Consider the following 21,338-nt stretch of genomic DNA (forward strand, 5'->3'; position numbering starts at 1 on the left):
TTGACATTCAGCTGGAAATCTCCCTGGTCCAGTAAATACATTTTGGTACTTTGAAACTAATTCAATTTTCCTTGGATCATCTGTAACAATATCATTTTCCAATAGGTCAATTTTATTAATGTATTTTCTTTCAACTAAACCTAGCATTGAACAAGCATCTCTGCCAAGGGTTGGTTGAAATTCTGAATCTGTCACAATAAATTCTATAAAATAGCATTTACTTATTAATTTGACTTCCAACAATATGGAGCCATATACTTTTATCCCTGTATTGTTGTAAGCATAAAGATTACATTTAGAAGTTTCCAACTTCAGGTTTTTTCTTTGTTTAATAGTTTGATAAATACCCAACGGAATCAAGTTAACATCGGAACCAGAATCTAGCTTGAACTTGACACTCTTGGTGTCTTCTATTAATAATGTTTGTGTCCATTCTTTAGAACGTACCTTCTGAACACTGCCACAATAAAATTCACCATCACTATCTTCCTGATTTTGCAGGCTACTGTCTGCAATAACTTTTACATATCGGCTGCGGCACACTGTTGCATAATGGTTGTACCGATTGCACTTTGTACATAATTTGCCTCGAGCCGGACACATTTCGAGTTTACGCTCATGTTGCTCTCCACACCATTTGCATTTTAGTACCATATTATTTTGCACCGGTTTGCTGTTGGATCTTCTGTCAACCACCTTGTCAACCTTGACTTTGCCCTGGACCTCTGCAGCTTGTCGACGTCCTAATTCAGCAAGTCGCAACTTTGTGATTACCGTGTCCAGATCCGCATCGCCTTCTATTACTATTTTCTTCTGCGTATTCAAATCATTGGTACCTAGTACGAGTCGATCGCGAACAGCTTCATCTTCCGCTTCAAATTTACAACTTTTAACTAGCCTCTTTACGTCAGTTAGGAAGCTGTCAAATTGTTCACTTTCCTCCTGCTTTCTGGTGTAAAAAAGGAACCTTGAATGAAGCACATTTTTTTTAGGCTCGCAGTATTCTTGGAATTTTTTCATGACATTTTCGAAATTGTTTTTCTCATCTTCCGTCAACGCGAAATTATTGAAAATTTTAATGCCATCCTCCCCGATGACATTTAAAAGTATCGCCACCTTCCTAGCATCTTCACTTTTATCTAAACCGGACGCCACCAAGTATATTTTAAAGTTTTGATCAAATGTTCTCCAATTCTCTGACAGATTTCCAGATACGTTTAGTTTTTCAGGTACCTATGTTAAACATTGACATGATTGATGGAGACTGCGACTGCGCCATGTATAATGTTAGACAAATACAATATTGTGATTATTAAATAAAACAATATCATGATTGATTGAGAACTCCGTGTATTCTGTCACTCGTCTTTTTTCTAGCCAGGCTGACGCAATTAGGAACAAAATAAGTTTTGTATGGAACTTGTTTCGCAAATCTTTGCCAACGAAGAAAAATAAAACGTCAGTGCTATTTATTCTGTCAAGTTTACATCAAGTCAACTGTCAGCCTAATTGTTTTGTTTGTTATGAAGGCTTCAATGTTTTGTTCGGGTATTTCGTGCAATTTCTTTATTATTTAGTGAAAATATCGAAAATAGTGAACCGTGATCAGAGTAAAGAACGAGTTTGTTACAATGCCACCGAGAAAACGGTTTACTTAGTGTGAAATATGTGGCAAGCGAGCCACTCGAGAAAATCACGAAAAAAGGGATTTTATGGCGAAAGTTCCCTTGGATAAAGACCGGTACGTATTACTTTAGATACTTTTGACCTTATTTTGGTGCAGCAGGCTTTAAACACTTCGAAAATTTGATATTTTATATTATTTTTAGTTGTGAACTAGGGATGTACTAAAACTATCGATAGTTGTATGTATATTTGTATATCAGTGTAAGTAATTAAATAAAACATGTGAAATTTCCTGAGAACTTGCATGCAATATGACACAAAATTAATTCGTCGAAGATTTTCAGTGGAAAATTATCTATCATCTATGCATTAATGGTCATTATTTAACATATTTTTTTAATCTAGTAATTATTTAATATATTAATCTGAAATGTAAGTAAATTAATCTCTCTTTTTGTGATCAATAAAAAATATTATACGACATTATTACACAAATTGACTTAATCCCATAGGAAGCTCAATAAGACATGTGTTGTGGGTACTTAGACAACGATATATACATATAAATACATAGAAAACACACATGACTCAGGAACAAATATGCATGGTCATCACATAAATAAATGCCCGTACCAGGATTTGAACCTGGGACCATCGGCTTCATAGGCAGGGTTACTGCCCAGTAGGCCAGACCGGTTCTCATGATTAACAGACATATAAATACATAAAAAGTTAGAGCATTGATAAAGGGTTGTTGATAATTGGATGCCAAAAAAACATGATTTATAGATACATATTAGCGCTAAATAATCAGTTGATCATCTCATTAGCAAACACTTGGAATATAAACTGTACATAACCAAGGCTGTATGTTTTCAGATGCAGGCAGTGGGTTAAATTTGTTGGGAACGAAGACCTGATACATCTTCCCATAGAAAAGTTACATTTATTGAAACATGTATCTGCAGATCATTTTGAAAATAGTGCTTTTAATAATAAAAAATAAAGAAAAAAAATAGTGAAGGATTTTATAATTACATTCTAAGTGTAACGAGGTATTCTAAAATAGAATCCTAGCGTAGTGAGGGATTCAAGTGTTAACGCCTATGGGTGGTATTCCACCTATGCAATTTCTTTGTCCAATGTGTATTGCGTCTCACATTTTGATTAATGACAGAGTGAGACGCAATGACATTGGACCAAGAAATTGGATAGGTGGAATACCACCCTAAGGTGGAAATAGTTTTGCTACCACGTGATAAATTTACATACTGCTTTTCACATCACCTATGAGAAAATTATTATGGTACAAATAAAAAATAAATAAATTTAATTAATGGTAATTAAATTAAATAATTTAACCTAAGAAGTATGCAAAAAGAGGAAAAAAAGTGATCCCTCCTAGTAGGGAAGAAAAGTGCTACTTTGATCCTTCCTAGTGGTGAAGAACAACAAGGTGTTCTAAAAAAATCGAGTCCACATTAAGCTCGACAACGTATAAGTCCACTCATAGAAGTACAAAATTTGTAGACAAGAGTATATTTCAACCCTCCCCATTTTATCGATATCGATAAGAAACGCAAGCGTGTAGCGTACTACACTATTTAAATTGCTTATGTTGGTACTATGGTTCTTTGACAGTTCTTTGTCGTACATTTTGGTAATGATTTGCGAAACAAAGGGATTCCACTCGCTAGTATGGAAGTCCCGTCTCTTAAAAAGTAGTGATTATATGCTCTTTGTTTCTAGCGTCCGTCACGTGATCGTAGTGCGTTCCAAAACTCATTACTTAACTACGAACATGATACAATATTTAAAAAATATTTTAACAAAAATAACTTTGTAGATCACTAATCTAATTAATCAGTCAAAATCAACAAAAAGGAAAGATATATTTACTACCTACGCTTAAACATAGTCAATTGAGATCAAAAATATAAACTTCTATTTAAAAAGTAATTTTTTTCAATCACAAATTTCAAGTTAAAGTTTAGTAAAAAGCTGGTACAAACACTAAACATTTTTCAAAAGGGACCTTATCGTCGGTGATAAAATATTTAGTGATATCATATGAAAACAAGTATACATTTTGATTAACATTGATGTTCTTAATTTTAGATCACTTTTGTAACCCTTTAGTTACTAAAGTTTAGTAACCAGACGTATACCAAAAACATGTATTTTCTTTCAGTTTCCATTAAAGTATTCATTTATATAAAAGTGACCTTAATGTCGGTCGTTACATTTTTAGTAATACAGTTAAAAGAAAGATTTAAAAAATACGATGAATTTTGTAGTTGTAACTATTAATTATAATTTGTGTCTCTGTTTAAATAATCTTTAATGATAAATCAACTTGCTGTCAACCTTAAAAACCAATTGGGGTAAATCGTCATAACTGGACACAATACAATGCGTAAATTTACGCGTGGCCAGTTATTTTATTGATGATTTATCTCACGCCAGTGAAAGTAGGTGACTTGATTACTTATTTAAAAACGTCAGTCAGACTTGTCACACGATTAATTTCGTGTGACAAGTTCTGACTGAGGTTTTTTTACAAAAATATTTTCCATTTCTGTACTGATTTCGGTGTCCTGCCTGACCGCAGTAAAAGCATGTAGGAGTTTTTCTTTTAGACGGAGGAAGAGTATTTTCTTGTTCTGTACCAGTATCTGCTGTTCTGTTCGTCCAACTCCGAATCAGGTAGGAATACATTTGTATGCGGACCTGGGTCTAGATTCAAATAAACATAACATTTTAAATTATTTGGTATGGGACAAACACGTGTCGGTAGTCGCTAGGAACCTCATCAGAAGATGTACGTAGTTAACATTATAAACACTATTGTAAAGGATTTACCAAGAGATATTGAAATTAAGTTCAAGTATACAATTCGATTATCGTTAATAAGTACAGATAAACACAAGAAATTCAAATTGTATACAAATCAAACCGAATGATATTATAATAGCAACTTAAGTAACCTCATAGTAGTATTTTACATACTCAACTTACCCCTTTCATCAGTTTCATCGGGTAAATCCATGTCTTAAAGTTTTTCGATCCGAAATAAACAGTACCAACACTTTCCGCACGTACAAACAAACACAAGTTCGAGCATCAATTGACGAATGAAACGAATGAAATGAACAGAACATGCGGGTGCGCAGCTAGTGGGCAGAGCCGACGCCACGAGTCAGAAAGAGACGACAAATCCTTTGATACGCACCGCGCGCCTCGTCGACAAGTACCGTCAAGGTCTTTTAAACCGATACCGTGCCGACAGAAAGCAGGGGGCCTACCGGGAAAATCGAAATTCGCAAATAGCGGGGATCTTTCTCTTTTACTCTTGCTACGGCGTAATCAGAGTGACAGAGAAAAATGCCCGCAATTGACGAACTCCGATTTTCGCGGTAAGCCTCCAGTCGACTGCGGGACCGACAGTAAGGTCCCTTTCTTACTAAACTTTAACAGATATTTTTACTCATAAAAAATCGTTTTTAAAACATGTGTCTTTGTCATATTACAATATAAAGTCTGCTTAATAATATGGAGTAAAAATATTAAAAATGTTTTTTTTCGACGTTTTACTTTAAAGGCGATTATCTCGGAAACTAGAACCGACAATAAGGTCCCTTTTCCCAGATAACGTCACACATACGTCACATTCACATATAACCAAGTAGCCGCCATAGAAGGTTTTGATTAACCGACTCGTGAGCGAATCGCGGCGCGAAGCGATCGCGAGTGTGTAGTCTTGCAAGTTCGCGCTTCGCGTCTCTTTTGACGCGGGCCAAATACTGACAAAAAACGGGGAATAAGGCGCGAAGGCGTGAACAATCTGAGAAATTGACGCGAGCGCCATCCACACACGCGTTCGCGGCTTCGCGCCTCGATTCGCGCACGAGTGTGGAAGGCCCTTTAGGCCGCGGACTGGATGCACGCGGCGAGCGGGGCAGCGGCCGTCGCTGTCGTCCAAAACAGATTGATCGTGCTCGTGCCGCGCGAACCACCGCACAGTGGATCGAAATGACAAAAAAATGGACATTCGCATTTTTTTTTTTGAAAACCCTATTTTATAAAATGCTTTTCGGTTGAAAATGATGTACCTAAGATATAGAAAATGTTATATAACATAAAGCTTTCAAAATAAGGCTTATTTAAAGCAGAAAAAAATAAAATCTGTTTTTTCATTTTTATGCAACTGAAAAATGGGTATCTTATTATAAGAAAACCGTTACCGATCTCTCTTTATAACCTTAAGAATATTATTCTCCTACTTAAAAACAGTAGAAAATAGTAAACAGCTTATCTTGGTAGGTGCCCGTTTTTTTTATAGTCCAGTCCAAAGTCAGTAAAAACAACATTTTTTTTAGTGTTTATTTTCAATAGTTTAACGGAATCTTAATGATAATTTAGTGTAATTACGACATATTTTTGACATTTAGATAAAGATTAAAACAATTTTGTATAAGAAAATAGCTAAAAATTACATTTAAATACAAACATATTCTATACATATATTTTATACTTGTTGACACAAAAGACTTATTGCGGTGATCTTAATAACTCTCTTCGTAACAAAAAACCCAAAACAGTAAAAATACACTCGCGCAATCAACAACAACAACATAAGTTGACAAATAAAATGCATTTTTAAAATCTTCTGTGAAATTGAGGGCATTAATCTCAGTTTTTATTTCTTATTCCTGATTTTCGACTGTAACTTGTGTTTCTTTTACAAACTGGAACAAAATCGGGCGACATAAATGAGTTGAGGAGGGTTTATCATTATCCCATAGGTTTCGCCGTCACAAGTTAGTTTCAATGGTACCAGGCTAGCCATAAAAATGCTTGATTCATCGAATGCGGTTTCTGATGTCATTTTATAGTTAATTTGTCCAGAAGCTCCATCTAAGTCCCATTTGCTTTGTAGCTTTAATGTTTCGTCAAATCGCCTTCAAAAGTCTTTTTGCTGTCAAATCTAATAAGGCCTGTAATTTATTCTAGCACTATTTTCAGTAAAAATTAAATTGTTTATTTCAATGTTGTTGTTGAGATACAGTCCGAACTCAGTTACAATCTCTATATTTGGAGATTATCTTAACTAAGTTTAGCCTTAACTATAGCCTTTTCCCATATTCATTGGTCCTTTTAGGTATTTTAAAGTATGGTTCATTGGTTAAGGTCCGGAGGTGGGATGGTCTCCTATACCATACCATACTATAGTTATTACTATATCCTCTTTTGAAGGATAGCACTCCTCTTTCGCTTGCTGGATAGCGTAATATGATGGATATAAATTCAATCAATCAATTGCTGTATCGCGTAAAGTAATATACTGCAATTTTGAAAATTTTAGAGAATTCATTAAGGCTAGAGCCTTTGATGGAGACAATAACTTGACTATTTTATTGCTTTGTATGCAACGGTTTACCTTATCTATGTCTTCCGGATGATTCAGTAAATGATCAATTATTTTGCAGATTTTGCTTAAATTTACATACTGTTCTTGAATCCAAGAGAAGTAGCTGCACTCAATTCCTCGGGTGATAAGGATTTGTTTATCTGCTCTAATCGTCTTTTTTTGTCTCGAAGAAAGGTCTTCAAAAGGTTTGCGAGAACTTGAAGGTGTCGAATATTGAAATGTAAATTTTCATAATTTTCTCTTAAGTATACAATTATTATTTTCTTTGTCATATTCATATTTATTTCGTAAATGCATGGTACATAGTTATAAAAATATCAAAAATATGTCGTATTTACACTAAATTATTATGAATATACCGTTAAACTATTGAAAATAAAACTCTAAGAAAAATTTTGTTTTTACTGACTTTTGACTGGACTATAAAAACGGGCACCTACCGAGATAAGCTGCTTACTATTTTCTACTGTTTTTAAGTAGGAGAATAATATTCTAAGGGTTAGGAAGAGAAATCGGTAACGTTTTTCTGTTAATAAGATACCTGTTTTTCAGTTTCATACAACAAAAACTGATTTTATTTTTTTTCTGCTTAAATAATCCTTATTTCCTCATATCATTTGCAATTTGCAACCGAAGAGCATTTTTTTAAATAGGGTTTTAAAAGAAAAATGCGAATGTCCACTGTGCACCGGCACCGGTTGCGCCGCCCCGCCCCTAAATAGGGTTGTTTCCATCTACAAATCTTAGGGCAGAATTGTATCCCAATAAATTCTTTTGGATTATAAGAACATGTTAAACTACTTCTAGCGAACCTGTAATGACCATATTTTTGTAAATATTGAATTTAAAATATCTTTTGGCACACGTCACGTGACCAAACTCGAAACGTCATTGAAGATACTGATGACGTCACAACTCTCGGATTGACACTGCTGACAGTTAGGCGATAAACAACAAATGACTATATGTCAGTTGACATTTCGTATCTTCTACGTGCTTATGTAGTTATTTGTCAAACCGTAAACTGTGACGTTACACTATTTTCAGAGCGTTTTGGGTGCGAAAGCATCTGTCAAAATATATTTTGTTAATTTAACATAAGTTAATTTAAAGTAAGTAGTCCTTAAACTACGTCCAAAAGAGAGGTATGGGCATTGTGAATTTCATCTCGATTTGTGTGGTAGGGCACAACCAGTGGATGTCATTCCAGATCTAGAGCAGAGCCCAACTGGGGAAGTACCTCCACCTTACAGAAAACAGCAGCCAAATAACACTAGACCCTACTCATAGTGTTGTGTTCCTGTCGGTGAGTAAGGTTGCCAGAGCTCAACGAGGGGGGCGGGGTTACGGTCGGCAACGCGCATGTAACTCCTCTGGAGTTGCAGGCGTACATAGGCTACGGAGACTGCTTACCATCAGGCGGGCCGTATGCTTGTTTGCCACCGACGTAGTATAAAAAAAACAAGTATTTAAAGCTGTTTTTAGTATAAAAGTTGAATTTTAGGGCAACTTTTAGTTAATATACACCGTGTTTTTTTGATTTGCTTTAATTTCGAGGGTGCACTCCTGAGCTTAAATTAAGTAACTTTCTCAAAGACACCGATATTCTAATTACCTCCATTTCGGAGATAATCAATCATTAATTTTTATCTTATAAGGCCCTTACGAGCGTGTACACTTGCCTTAGGGCCTGTTTACTTATTGATTAGTGTTTAGTGCGAGTTCATACATTTAATACTAAACGTAAGTACTATCTCGGACGATCGACGTTCGAAATGACATTGATATGTCACAGTTTTCAATTGTTTGGTTGAGTTAAATGTAATGCCCGTGTTACAACAACGCTATATGCAACATTTAGTTACTTTTTATAAAAATAAAAATGGTAAAAAAATAACAAAAAATTTTTTTTTTTTTGCAAATTAACTATGCCATTTAGTTTCCTTAAACGTACTTACCAATACCCCGAAGTTAACGGAATTCAATAAAAACACGGTGTAGAACGTAATACAAACGTTTCAAAAAATTGGAAACAACCCTATAGATTCATTCAATCTATTTTGGACGACAGCGGCGGCCGCGCCGCCCGCCACCCCGCTCGCCGCGTGCGTCCAGTCCGCGGCCTTATAACTAAAAACCGAACAAGTCCTAGTATGACTCGCCCATCAAGGGACGGGCGGACAACAGAGTGATCCTATAAGGGTCCCGTCTTTTCCTATTGAGGTACGGTCACAATAGACTTTGAACCATCTTTGAACGGGTGCTATTGGTATTAGTGCTGGACCCGGGTATGTCCTTAAACTACGTCCAAAAGAGAGGTATGGGCAATGTGAATGTCATCTCGCCTTGTGTGGTAGGGCACAGCACAGCAGATGTCATTCCAGATCTAGAGCAGAGCCCAACTGGGGAAGTACCTCCACCTTACAGAAAACCGCAGCCAAATAACACTTGACCCTACTCATAGTACAGTGTTGTGTTCCTGCCCGTGAGTAAGGTTGCCAGAGCTCAACGAGGGGGGTGGGGTTAGGGTCGGCAACGCGCATGTAACTCCTCTGGAGTTGCAGGTGTACATAGGCTACGGAGACTGCTTACCATCAGGCAGGCCGTATGCTTGTTTGCCACCGACGTAGTATAAAAAAAAAAAAAAGTACGTATAATCATATACGTAGCAAGCAAAAGAGATTGCCTTCACTGTACTACCACACACCACCAAAATGTGTCTGCGTAGACTCTTCCCCATTTCTGGTAACGGTGTCGTAACGGCGACAACACTGCGACCGGAAAAACGGTGTCGGCACAAAATGTGTGTCTACACTGTGTGGTAACGGCGACCGAAATTGGTTGTATGGGTATGTACGTGTTTTTACTATGAAGGGAAGTCTTTTTTTTTAGAACTTAAGCTGCTTAACTGATAATGTCCGCTCTAATCTTTATTGTGGTCTACTTTCACGATTTTTTTCATAATTTTTTAAACCATTCGAAAGTTAAGAACCCAACATACATACATACAAAGATAGGTGGCGCAAATTAGTTAGATTTGCCGATAGATGGCGCTGTACATAATTATATTTAGTATACTTCTGGTCAAAAATCTTTCGTGTTTATAGTTGCACGAGTACAGTCGCCATCAGATATATCGGAGCGGCCGAGGTACTCAAATATTTCTGAGCAGCAATAAATTTCAATAAATTCTTTACAGTAAATGAGGTCAATAACATCTGAACATCCAATTCCCCATAAATATATGAGCAGTGGTTTTTCAATTAAATCTGACCACACAACGAGACAATAATATCTGCACAGACAGGGTGATCATAAATATCTGAACATTTAGGGAAAATATACCTTAAATCACTTAGCATACAGTTTAAATGTAATCGTACAGATGTAGTGCATATTCCTTTTACAAAATAAGTAGGTATACAAAATATAAATCTGCGAAAAGCAACTTCACGGTCTTGTTACAAGAGACACATTTGAATAAAATATTTTGGCAATTCACGAAAACGGTAACATACTGTCATTGCATATGTGTGTCTCACGTTTTGATCTGTCACTACGTCATTAATTCCGTGCAAGTATCAAATGTATATATATGTAATATTGAAGCTGCCAAATTAAAATAGGTACGAATGCTTTTCAATATTTCATCTACTATTGCGTCGGTCACCATGGCCTAGCGGTTTAGTTATAAGAAATCATAATTATATACCGTTGTGTCAGTGTTCAAATCCTCAATTGTGCTTATTTTTTGTATTTTGTTAAGAATTCATGTTCTTATTTTTATTTTTATTTTAGTATTTTTATTTATTAAAAACTAAACAATCTTAACATCAAAATTTATAGAAACTCGTTACTTTTCAAAACTACAAAAAAAACATAGTGAGTTCAAGCCTCCGTACCGCTCAATTTTCATGATGAGAATAGAAAAAAAAATACAAAAAGGGTCTTTCATGTTGTATTAACGGCCATACATTGCTACTTTAAAGGGTAAAAACTCAGAGCTTTTATAACAGGAGAAGGCTTATCTGTCATTTCCCGTACAAAAATAGTCTGCCGTTTTTTGCGGGGGAGGGGTATGTCAAATGTATGGCGATTCATACGTAACGTATCAAGCTACGTCAGATAAACGTTACTTCATACAAAAATCTTGATAAATTTTCAGGATTTTCGGCAGAGGCAGGGACTGAAAAACCGCAAAAGACCGGTAACCTAAAATAAAGGTATCAATTGAATAGGTATCCAAAGCTAAGGGTACCCGAATAAAATCGCAAAAGACCGATACCTAAGATAAGGGTATCAATTGAATAGGTAGCCAAAGCTAACGGTACCCGAATAAACTAAGGTAAATGAAATGTAATAGGTAGATTTTTCAAACGGTACCGCTACAGTTGAAAGGGTACCGTACGGTACCGTTTCAAGTAGACTTCTACTTTGGAATCCAAGATGGCGGCTGTGCACTCGTCATAAAAGTCGTCATGGATATCGTTTTGTAAGTTTTAGGGAGTGCAGATTTCGAAAATGGTGACCATTTTGGAATCAAACATGGCGGCCGTGCACTATGTCATTAAAGTCGTCATGGATATCGTTTTATAGGTATTAGGGAATGCAGATTTCGAAATTGATGACCATTTTGGAATCCAAGATGGCGGCCGTGCATTCTGTCATAAAAGTCGTCATGGATATCGTTTTATAGGTTTTAGGGAGTGCAGATTTCGAAAATGATGACCATTTTGGAATCCAAGATGGCGACCGTGCATTCTATCATATAAGTCGTCATGGATATCGTTTTATAGGTCTTAGGGAGTGCAGATTTCGAAATTGATGACCATTTTGGAATCCAAGATGGCGGCCGTGCACTCTGTCATAAAAGTCGTCATGGAAATCGTTTTATAGGTTTTAGGGAGTGCAGATTTCGAAAATGATGACTATTTTGGAATCCAAGATGGCGGCCGTGCATTCTGTGTTAAAAGTCGTCATGGATATCGTTTTATAGGTTTTAGGGAGTGCAGATTTCGAAAATGATGACCATTTTGGAATCCAAGATGGCGGCCGTGCACTCTGTCATAAAAGTCGTCATGGAAATCGTTTTATAGGTTTTAGGGAGTTCAGATTTCGAAATTGATGACCATTTTGGAATCCGAGATGGCGGCTGTGCATTCTGTCATAAAAGTCGTCATGGATATCGTTTTATAGGTTTTAGGGAGTGCAGATTTCGAAAATGATGACCATTTTGGAATCCAAGATGGCGGCCGTGCACTGTCATAAAAGGCGTCATGGATATCGTTTTATAGGTATTAGGGAATGCAGATTTCGAAATTGATGACCATTTTGGAATCCAAGATGGCGGCCGTGCATTCTGTCATAAAAGTCGTCATGGATATCGTTTTATAGGTTTTAGGGAGTGCAGATTTCGAAAATGATGACCATTTTGGAGTCCAAGATGGCGGCCGCACGGTGGGCTGAAAATCGGCCTTCATAGAAATAGAAACCGAAGTATTAATTTTGAACTTTTTTTATTGGAATAGCTTTTGTTGGGTTTTATTATGTCCAAAAATTAATCTTAGCTAATTTGGTTGGAAAAATAATTAATTATATTTTTTTTTTCAAAATCTTTGTATGGCGCGTATCAGAAAAATCGAGTTTTCTCCGAAAATAAAATTTAACCGTAATCCATAAATTAAAGTGCACCCCGTAGGAAAATTCTAATTATGTGGAAAAATCAAGAATAATTGGTTTTAAAATCATCTGTCAGGATATTACGGTTAAATTTTATTTTCGGAGAAAACTCGATTTTTCTGATACGCGCCATACAAAGATTTTGAAAAAAAAAAATATAACTAATTATTTTTCCAACCAAATTAGCTAAGATTTGAGCTATATGTTTGAGCCTTTTGGGGTGGAAACCCTTGGGCCGTGGGGACCTGGCGCTCACAAAATTTTTAAAGAGCTTTCGAAGCGCCTCGTGTAGGCAACGGGTGACAAGAGGGCTGGCTCTTACCTCGCACAACGCATTGGCATTGCTGTCCAGCGCGGCAATGCCGCCAGCCTTCTAGGCACCTTGCCACAAGGCACCGAGCTGGAGCCAATTTTTTACTTATAACTTTAGTTGTAGTTTTAGTTTTGAATCTTTTTCCTTTTTAGCTTTATGTAGTTTTGTTTAAGATATATTTTAATGTAGTTTTTATTTTTTATTTTTCAATAATATATTCTTAGACGCTACTTACGATAGATTAATTTTGGGACATAATAAAACCCAACAAAAGCTATTCCAATAAAAAAAAGTTCAAATTTAAGACTTCGGTTTCTATTTCTATGAAGGCCGATTTTCAGCCCACCGTGCGCCGTTTTGTCACCTAACTAGAGACGGACAGACGGTCATTTTTTGATAGGTACATGGAGATTGTATTCCTTACGTCCGACTTCCATATTTAAATTGTATCAATTTTATAGTGACATCTGGTGGCGTAGTTTGCATAATCCTATATAGCAATCTCTTTTTAGTTTTGACATTGACAAAACCGAATGGTGGTTGTGTTGAAAATGTATTCGAGCGTAGTAGTACCTACGTTAAAGAATTTTAAATCATATGCCAAGTGACTTAAGGTATATTTTCCCTAAATGTTCAGATATTTATGATCACCCTGTCTGTGCAGATAACTTTGACGAGTTGTGTGTTCAGATATTATTGTCTCGTTGTGTGGTCAGATTTAATTGAAAAACCACTGCTCATATATTTATGGCGAATTGGATGTTCAGATGTTATTGACCTCATTTACTGTAAAGAATTTATTGAAATTTATTGCTGCTCAGAAATATTTGAGTACCTCGGCCGCTCCGATATATCTGATGGCGACTGTACCTATAATCACAGACCTCTAAAGCGAGGCGAATCGATAGGGCCCTTATCCCTATTCTGTATAAGCAATCAGATTCCCTATATAGTGTAAATTAATTCGATTTCGTAACGTGACGTACGCGTTTGGGATTTAGAAACAGCGCGCCATGCGGGACGTTTTGGAAACTCAAAATCCCATACAAAATGAGACTTAACACAAACGCGTACGTCACGTTACGCCATCGAATAAATTTACACTACGGGTACAGAATCGGAATAGTATTATGTAAAATATTTTATTTATTTTTAGGTCCTTCACTTATAAAGGGGTCAAATTGTGGTTGAAATGAAAGTTGGCACGGAAATATTAAGTTTTTTTTTTAAATTACGGATTTACGTATTCCGTTTCCCAAATATAAACAGATAATATCAGAAATAGGAAAAGAAAAAATATACACTGTACAAATAATATTTATTTAACATGTTAGTTACACATAATATGTCGTAGGTAGTACCTATTAGGTACCTAAACTACTAATCTATGAAATTTATTGTATTAGACGAAAACAACTGATTAACTAGTGTATAACATTATGGTGAAAAAAAAAACGTGCATATTAAAGGGCATTAGCGTACATAAATCTAAAACGTGACTATTCAAAATAATATGTACCTACCCTTTTTTCTTTTGATGGGTCAGGTTTTCCACAACACGTTTTACCTCAACGATGAAGCAAGAAACCTACATGTATGAAATTGTAGAAGCGACTGCGTGCACTTCCATACATTTAGCTTTGTACCGTGACCGGGCGCAAACTGTTATTAGAAAATCCATTAAATTATTTTCCAATGTACATATAAGTAGGTAGTTACGCATGGTAGTGCAGTATACAATTACTATACACATACAGCACGTCGGAAAATATCGATACCGAAAAAATGCCAAAAGTGTATACATAATACTAACTTATTGTCCTGTATTAAGGTAGACAAGGTAGCGTTGTACACACTTTGTCCGTATCGATATTTTAAGACGTGACTGTACCATGTACATAATGCAGTATTTTAAATGCAATTTTGGGACGCGACAACATGCATATGTTGTCTTTAAATTCAGCATCAGAAATGGTTCTTTTTTACAAATTAGATCATGTTTCATTTTGATTTTTATCTTGATATTTTTATTTAATTACTTGATTCAATGTGTTTTTCTTGTGTAATTAACCTTTTAACCGACGTAGTCTGATATATAAGACATACAATATCCAGCTCATTCCGCCGCAGTCTGATCAATAAGACAAAACTTCATGTAATTTCGTACCGGCGGCAACACGAGCACGCTCGATGAAAAATTCTAAGCGGTTAAAAGGTTAAGGAAAAAACGCATATTTATATACCTACGTTGATTTCGAATAAGTTATCCTGTAACTGATTTGTAAATAACATACGTACATGATTCACATACGTTTATGCAGTCCGAAATATGCTACTTAATTTTTTGTACTAGCTTAATTTTCACACACGTATGTTTGGTACTTTGTAATTCGATTAGAAATCTATAATTATCTAAAATATTTGTGATAATTTTCATGTCTTCAAGTTATTAAATGTACGCTTGTAAATATTGTACACCCTTGGTTAAATTTCAATAGCTAAGGTATCAAAGAGAATTCTAAATAGAGGTGTATTGGTCAAAGAAAACTTTGTATTAGCCACGTAAAGGAGGATGCCCAGATTCATATGGAGTCTGGCCTAAAAACCAATAATGACAAGCCATATGTCATTTAAAAGGTTTTTTCATATTCTAAAACTTTTTGTATGGCGGGAAATCTTAAACCGCTGTGTGAAACAAGTTATGGCAAAATAAAAACATCCCCTCAATGAGAATTTTTTACTGATATATATACACAGAAAAAAAAAATAGTTCTCCAGCCAAGTAAATACTCTTGTGTCAAGACATTTTGTGTTTCCTATATAAGGAAAAAATAAAATTCTTGCGTCAAGATATAAAATATTTCAAAATTTATTATTTAAGCTAAAAAATTAAATTCTCTATCCGAGCTATAAAAAGTTTTTTTTTTAAAAAGCTCATTATTCTCACCAAGAGCGTTTACGTTGTTTTAAGTATTGTATTATTTAAATTAAACCTAACTGTCTTAGTGCAATACTTAAAGAACTTGTGCCAAGAAACTTTTTTTCTTGGGGTTAGATACTCATGATTGAATTGACAATTATATTTCTCCATAAAAACAAGAAAAAGTATTGGTTCAAGAGTGCGTTACTCAATGTGAAATATGATATTATTTATATCTAGAGCTGAAATCTCTTAGCGCCAAGTTTAGTATGTCTTGAATAAAGAATGAATTTTCTTAAACCAGCATGGTTTTCGTCATTCCTTGAAAACTTTGTAGTTTTCAATAATCCTCTTCATCTTCTCCTTCTTCCTCGCGTTGTTCCGGCATTTTGCCACGGCTCATGGGAGCCTGGGTCCGCTTGGAAACTAATCTCGAGAATTGGCGTAGGCACTAGTTAAACTATTTAGAGGCCTTATTAGTATTAGCCCGGTTACCTCACGATGTTTTTCTTCTTCACCGAAAAGCGACTGGTGAATATCATATGTTCGTACAGAAGTTCCGAAAAACTCATCGGTACGGCCGAGGTTTGAACCCGCGACCTCCGGATTGCAAGTCATGCGCTCTTACCGCTAGGCCACCAGCGCACTTGTCCCCTTCATCAAATTTATTGATACTATTTTATGTAAAAGTCTCAAACCAAAGTTTTGGTGCTTTTTCTTTTAAATAGCTTTGGCTCTTGACTGTATATTGACAACATCAAACCAAGAATTAATCGCTCTTGCGTATAAACTTAAGTCTCAAAGCAACATTTTGGTGCTTCTTCTTTGAAATAGCTTTGGCTCTTGACTGTAGGTTGAAAACATCAAACCAAGAATTTATCGCTCTTGTCTAAAAACTTAAACTCTCAAACTAAAGTTTTGGTGCTTCTTTTTTAAAGTAGCTATAGCTCTTGACTGTATATTGAAAACATCAAACCAAGAATTAATCGCTCTTGCCTAAAAACTTAAAAGTCTCAAAGGAAAATTTTGGTGCTTCTTCTTTGGAATTTGGTTATACTTTTGGTTTGAGGTAGAGTTACTCAAGATAAAACCGTTTTTTAAGAGCGTGCTATATCTCTGTCTAAGACTTTTTTTTCTTGCGGCGAATAATTAATATCTTAACTCAAATCACTACCATTCGCTTTAAAAATGTGTAAAGATAAAACTAAATAATTTTTATTCTCCTTTAAAAAATGATGTTGTTTTTAACTCAAGACATATTTATTGGACTAAGCAATTTATTATTTTATTTAAGCAACCGTGCGCAAGAAAGTTTTGCGTTTTGAATTAAGATATCTTTTTTATCTGTGTAGGTATAGGGTTTAAGTTGGTCTTAGCACGGCACTCTTTCAGCCACCGCCTCACGTGGACACATTTCGACGGACGACTAGGGAACCAGACGTTACTCTTCTGGAATCCGGTAGGAGACTTGTTCTCGGACCGGATGATGGGAGACGACGTCAAGGAACCAAAGTCGATTCAGCGGAAAGTTGTCCTGCGTGGGTAGGCTCGGAGGAAGAGGGCCATGAAAACGACCCATTTATCCCTTCCCCCGTTATACCCCCAATCTTCCTAATAAACCTTACCTAGACCAACCCTCCCAACCCCCCTTCCCGTCTTGATCCTCTTATCCATATCCCCCCTTTCCAGGAGGAGACAACCTCGACCCCAAAAACCCTAATCCAAGGTGTGACTCATCGTGCCGATGGATGCATGACTGAGAGGGAGCTCAGTCGCGAACGATAGGCCTCGGTTACCGGGCGAAACCCGTTGTATATAGCCTTGTCTACGCAAGCGGGGCTCTGCGTGGACCTTTTATATTCCTAGCTACTCGTGGGAACTGAATGACAACAATAACTAATAAAAATCGAATTAAAAAAAACAAATAATAAACAAACGAACTCCTTAGATGAGGCGGCACATACTGAAGCACTAAGGAGGGCGAAACAGATAGGGTGTGGCATGGCCGTGGAGGAACCATCGAAGCTGGAACGGCCACTGAAAGCCGGGGTACCTACCGGAATCCCAGCCCAGGTGGCTGAACCGGAGACGAAGGGGCCTTCGACAGCTGGGCCCTTTAAAGACAAACCGATGTCAGCTGAGAGTGGGACACCTGTTGAACCCTCGAAGCAGGTCATAGATCCCGGCTGGGAGATCAGGTGCAAACCAAGAGGGATGCCTGCCCAGACAAAATCAAAATCATCGACAGTAAGAAAACCTTCATAGTATAAAGCGATATAGGAAGTTAGTATCAAAAAAGGTACGTAGTAACGTTTCAAATCATTAAACATTTTTATGTAGCGATAACTTTTTTCACACAAAGATTTGGGATTACCTGCCATAGTAAAAGTTTTAGAACTTTGAATAAGCTATCCAGTGACATATCGCTTGTCCTTATTGGTCAATAGGCCAATCTGACCACCCTCCTTTACTATCATCTTTCGACACATGATTAAAACTTATAGAACGTCATATGACTTTGGTTTAACAAATATAACACATATCAGTGAAAGAATAAGGATCAAAGTCAAATGGCGTTCTATAAGTTTTAATCATGTCATGTGTCGAAAGATGGCGGTAAATTTACTGTGGCTACAAAAGTTTTCTTTGACAATCCACCTCTTTTTCAAATTCTCTTTGCTAGATATAATTGTACATTTTCTGCTAGGAGGGCGAGGCGGTGCTAGAAGCTTCTGGATAGAAACATTCAGTGATAAGATGACAACATAGGCAGTCTACCGCGGACTTTGAAATACGGAATTTCTGTATTTCTATTTCTGTCACTCATGCATGCAAGTGTACAAAACTTGGAATCTCGGAGTTCGTGGTAGGTCCCCAACCCCACATCTGTCATCGAGAAGAGGAACCTTAGCAGTGAAGTTTTCTTAGCTATATAACATCCTCGATTCGATACACTACAAAAGGAAACATAAATATTATAATTATTTTGTCTTGCCATATCATATCACTTAGTCTTCAGCTTAATACCGCAATAACTTTTAACGAGATACAGCATTCCGATGATCCCTAACACCAACAGTATATTACCCTTCTCTTAGCCTTAAAACAATTTCATGAATATTATGATTGGTTCGGATAGATTACACTATTGGCTAACGTTTTGTCAACTCTGTAAGATAACTCACATACAAGGTAAAAAAATGTTGTTCAACCCTTTGAACGCTTTATGTCATAAACACAAACTCCCGGGCGCAAGGGAGCTAATGTAAACCTTACTCGAAAGTGTGAAGGTTACTTTGACCGCGTCCGCCATAACACCTATAGGTGTCCTTGGCGCTGTGGGCACGACTAGTGACGACGCCTGTTAGTACAGGTAAAATAAGACTAAATATTGCAATTCGGCGGCACAATATGTACATATTGATCCTATAAGTATGAGTATGGTCTCAATCGATTCAGCGCAAAAAAATTACACGAAAATGACGCCTCACTCGCCTAGTTTGTAAAATTTGCATCTTTTAAAATGAACCCCTTGCACATACCCCCTCCCCCCCGAAAAAGGGGTCGGACACCTACATTTTGATAGGACTCGGCAGATCCTCATTTCTAGTACCAAGATAATTATAAAAAACATAGCTTCATGGAAGTACATATTTTGCCGCCAACATATGCTATTTTTCCTGCAGTATGTAGGTGTTCTTGGCGTTCAAAAGGTTAATCATTTGTGTTTCTTACTTCTGTTCATATACACGGTTGAATAAATAAATTAATACAGCACACAAGTATATTACATACAATAATCAAAAATGGGTATATCAAGCTATATAAATCACTTTCTGACAGCTTTGCCTTCTGGCTTCAGATGAATGAAAAAATATGAAAACCCCTTTTGTTCTAAAGTAATGCACCATAAACCAGTGATTGATTTGGAATGTAAACAAGTAGAAACAGAATGGGACTCGGTAATACTCTTATTTAAGATCTTATATATTATTTTAAATACTCTAGTAAACTTATCGATTAAAGTATGATATCCCGAAAGCATTAGTGCAGACTAATGTGTGGAGATGTACCCACTGGCTGCCACTCGTGACACATATTACTTAATACTAGAACTTATACGCCACTCCCATACAAAAACCGAAACTAGTATTCCACCAATATTTCCTTTGAAATGAACTTCAATTACAATTATTCTTAAAATTGAAATAACATTGCTCACTTGTAAAAGTATTGTCAGTACCAAATGACTGTGCTGTGGTAATCTTTAAAAAATAGGCTAGCCAATATGAAGTAAATTTTACGAAAATAGATGGTCACATACTTTACTTTTTTCAAAGCCGAGGTTTGATTTTGTTTCTAGTGGCGCCTTAGGATTTTCGGACGTTTCATAAAGAGTAGTCGATTTGACAACGTAGCGAACTAGCCTCGTCGGAGTGTTCGAAGAGTGGGTTTCAGCCGCTGGCCGTGTCACGAGTACACGGGTCAAAAACTCAAGGTCAAGGTTATGCGTCTTTCTCGTGGACATCATAAAATAAACGGTATTTAAACCTTAATTTTCGTAGTTTACCTCGTAGGCATGTTACAATAACAACCTACTTTTTCAAATTTGTATGGTGCATGTCTTAGAAAAATGTACGCAAACCGTTAACCTTCGTAATGTCCGCAGAAAAGACGTCGGTTTTCCCGAACGTTTTTGAGCCAGCCGCTCGTGGCCAGTTAGCAGGCGCAGTTGTCCTTGGCGGCGGGCGGCGCGGCCAGCGGGCGGCCGGGCGACGCGGGCTTGTGCTGCACGCCCGACTCCGCGGCGTTCAAATCCAGCCGGCCGTCCTGAATACTCTGATATATCTTTTTAGCGGTCTCCAAGAATGCTTCCTCCACGTTCTGGCCACTGTAGACAACATTAGCAAAATTCAGTTTTTAACAAATATTTTGCAGAAATATTCCACGATGGAGCTTCGTGTAGGTAGCAGCTAGCTATATACCTACCTAACCTACAGCACCGAAAGTCGCGAGTCGCGACTGCTCGCGCGCTTGGATATGAAAAGATGCGCCCCGACTCCAGCAGTTCAAACTACCACATATATGTTAAATTAGGCATACTAAAGTTATACAGTTTTGTTTTAATTTATACTATAATACTACAGAACTATATCGAGATAGAAGGAAATTGTGTATGTCCCACGCGTGCAAAAAGTCGCGGGACGGCTCCAATGCTCGCCGCGAACTTTAGTCGGCTCCCGACCGCAACCCGCGTGACACGACATGTTTTAACAACAAAATGACTCATTGTTCGATAATTAGCTGTTGAAACATCACAAATAAAGTTCTTTCATAGGTAATTACTCTTTGTCCTAAAATAAAGGTGG

General features: G+C 36.8%; 1 protein-coding gene across 1 annotated transcript in view; it reads right to left on the reverse strand.

Moving 5' to 3' along the window:
- Positions 1–14,350: 14,350 nt before the first annotated feature.
- Positions 14,351–21,338, reverse strand: part of LOC133517700 (ras-related protein Rab-14) — a 31,550-nt gene continuing 24,562 nt past the window's right edge. Inside the window, exon 5 of the mRNA XM_061851070.1 lies at positions 14,351–20,860. Within this exon, the coding sequence (XP_061707054.1) occupies positions 20,689–20,860 (172 nt within the window). The 3' untranslated portion in view covers positions 14,351–20,688. The remainder of the gene's footprint in view (positions 20,861–21,338) is intronic.

Source organism: Cydia pomonella, chromosome 5, assembly GCF_033807575.1.
Source record: "Cydia pomonella isolate Wapato2018A chromosome 5, ilCydPomo1, whole genome shotgun sequence".
Taxonomy (NCBI): Eukaryota; Metazoa; Arthropoda; class Insecta; order Lepidoptera; family Tortricidae; genus Cydia; species Cydia pomonella.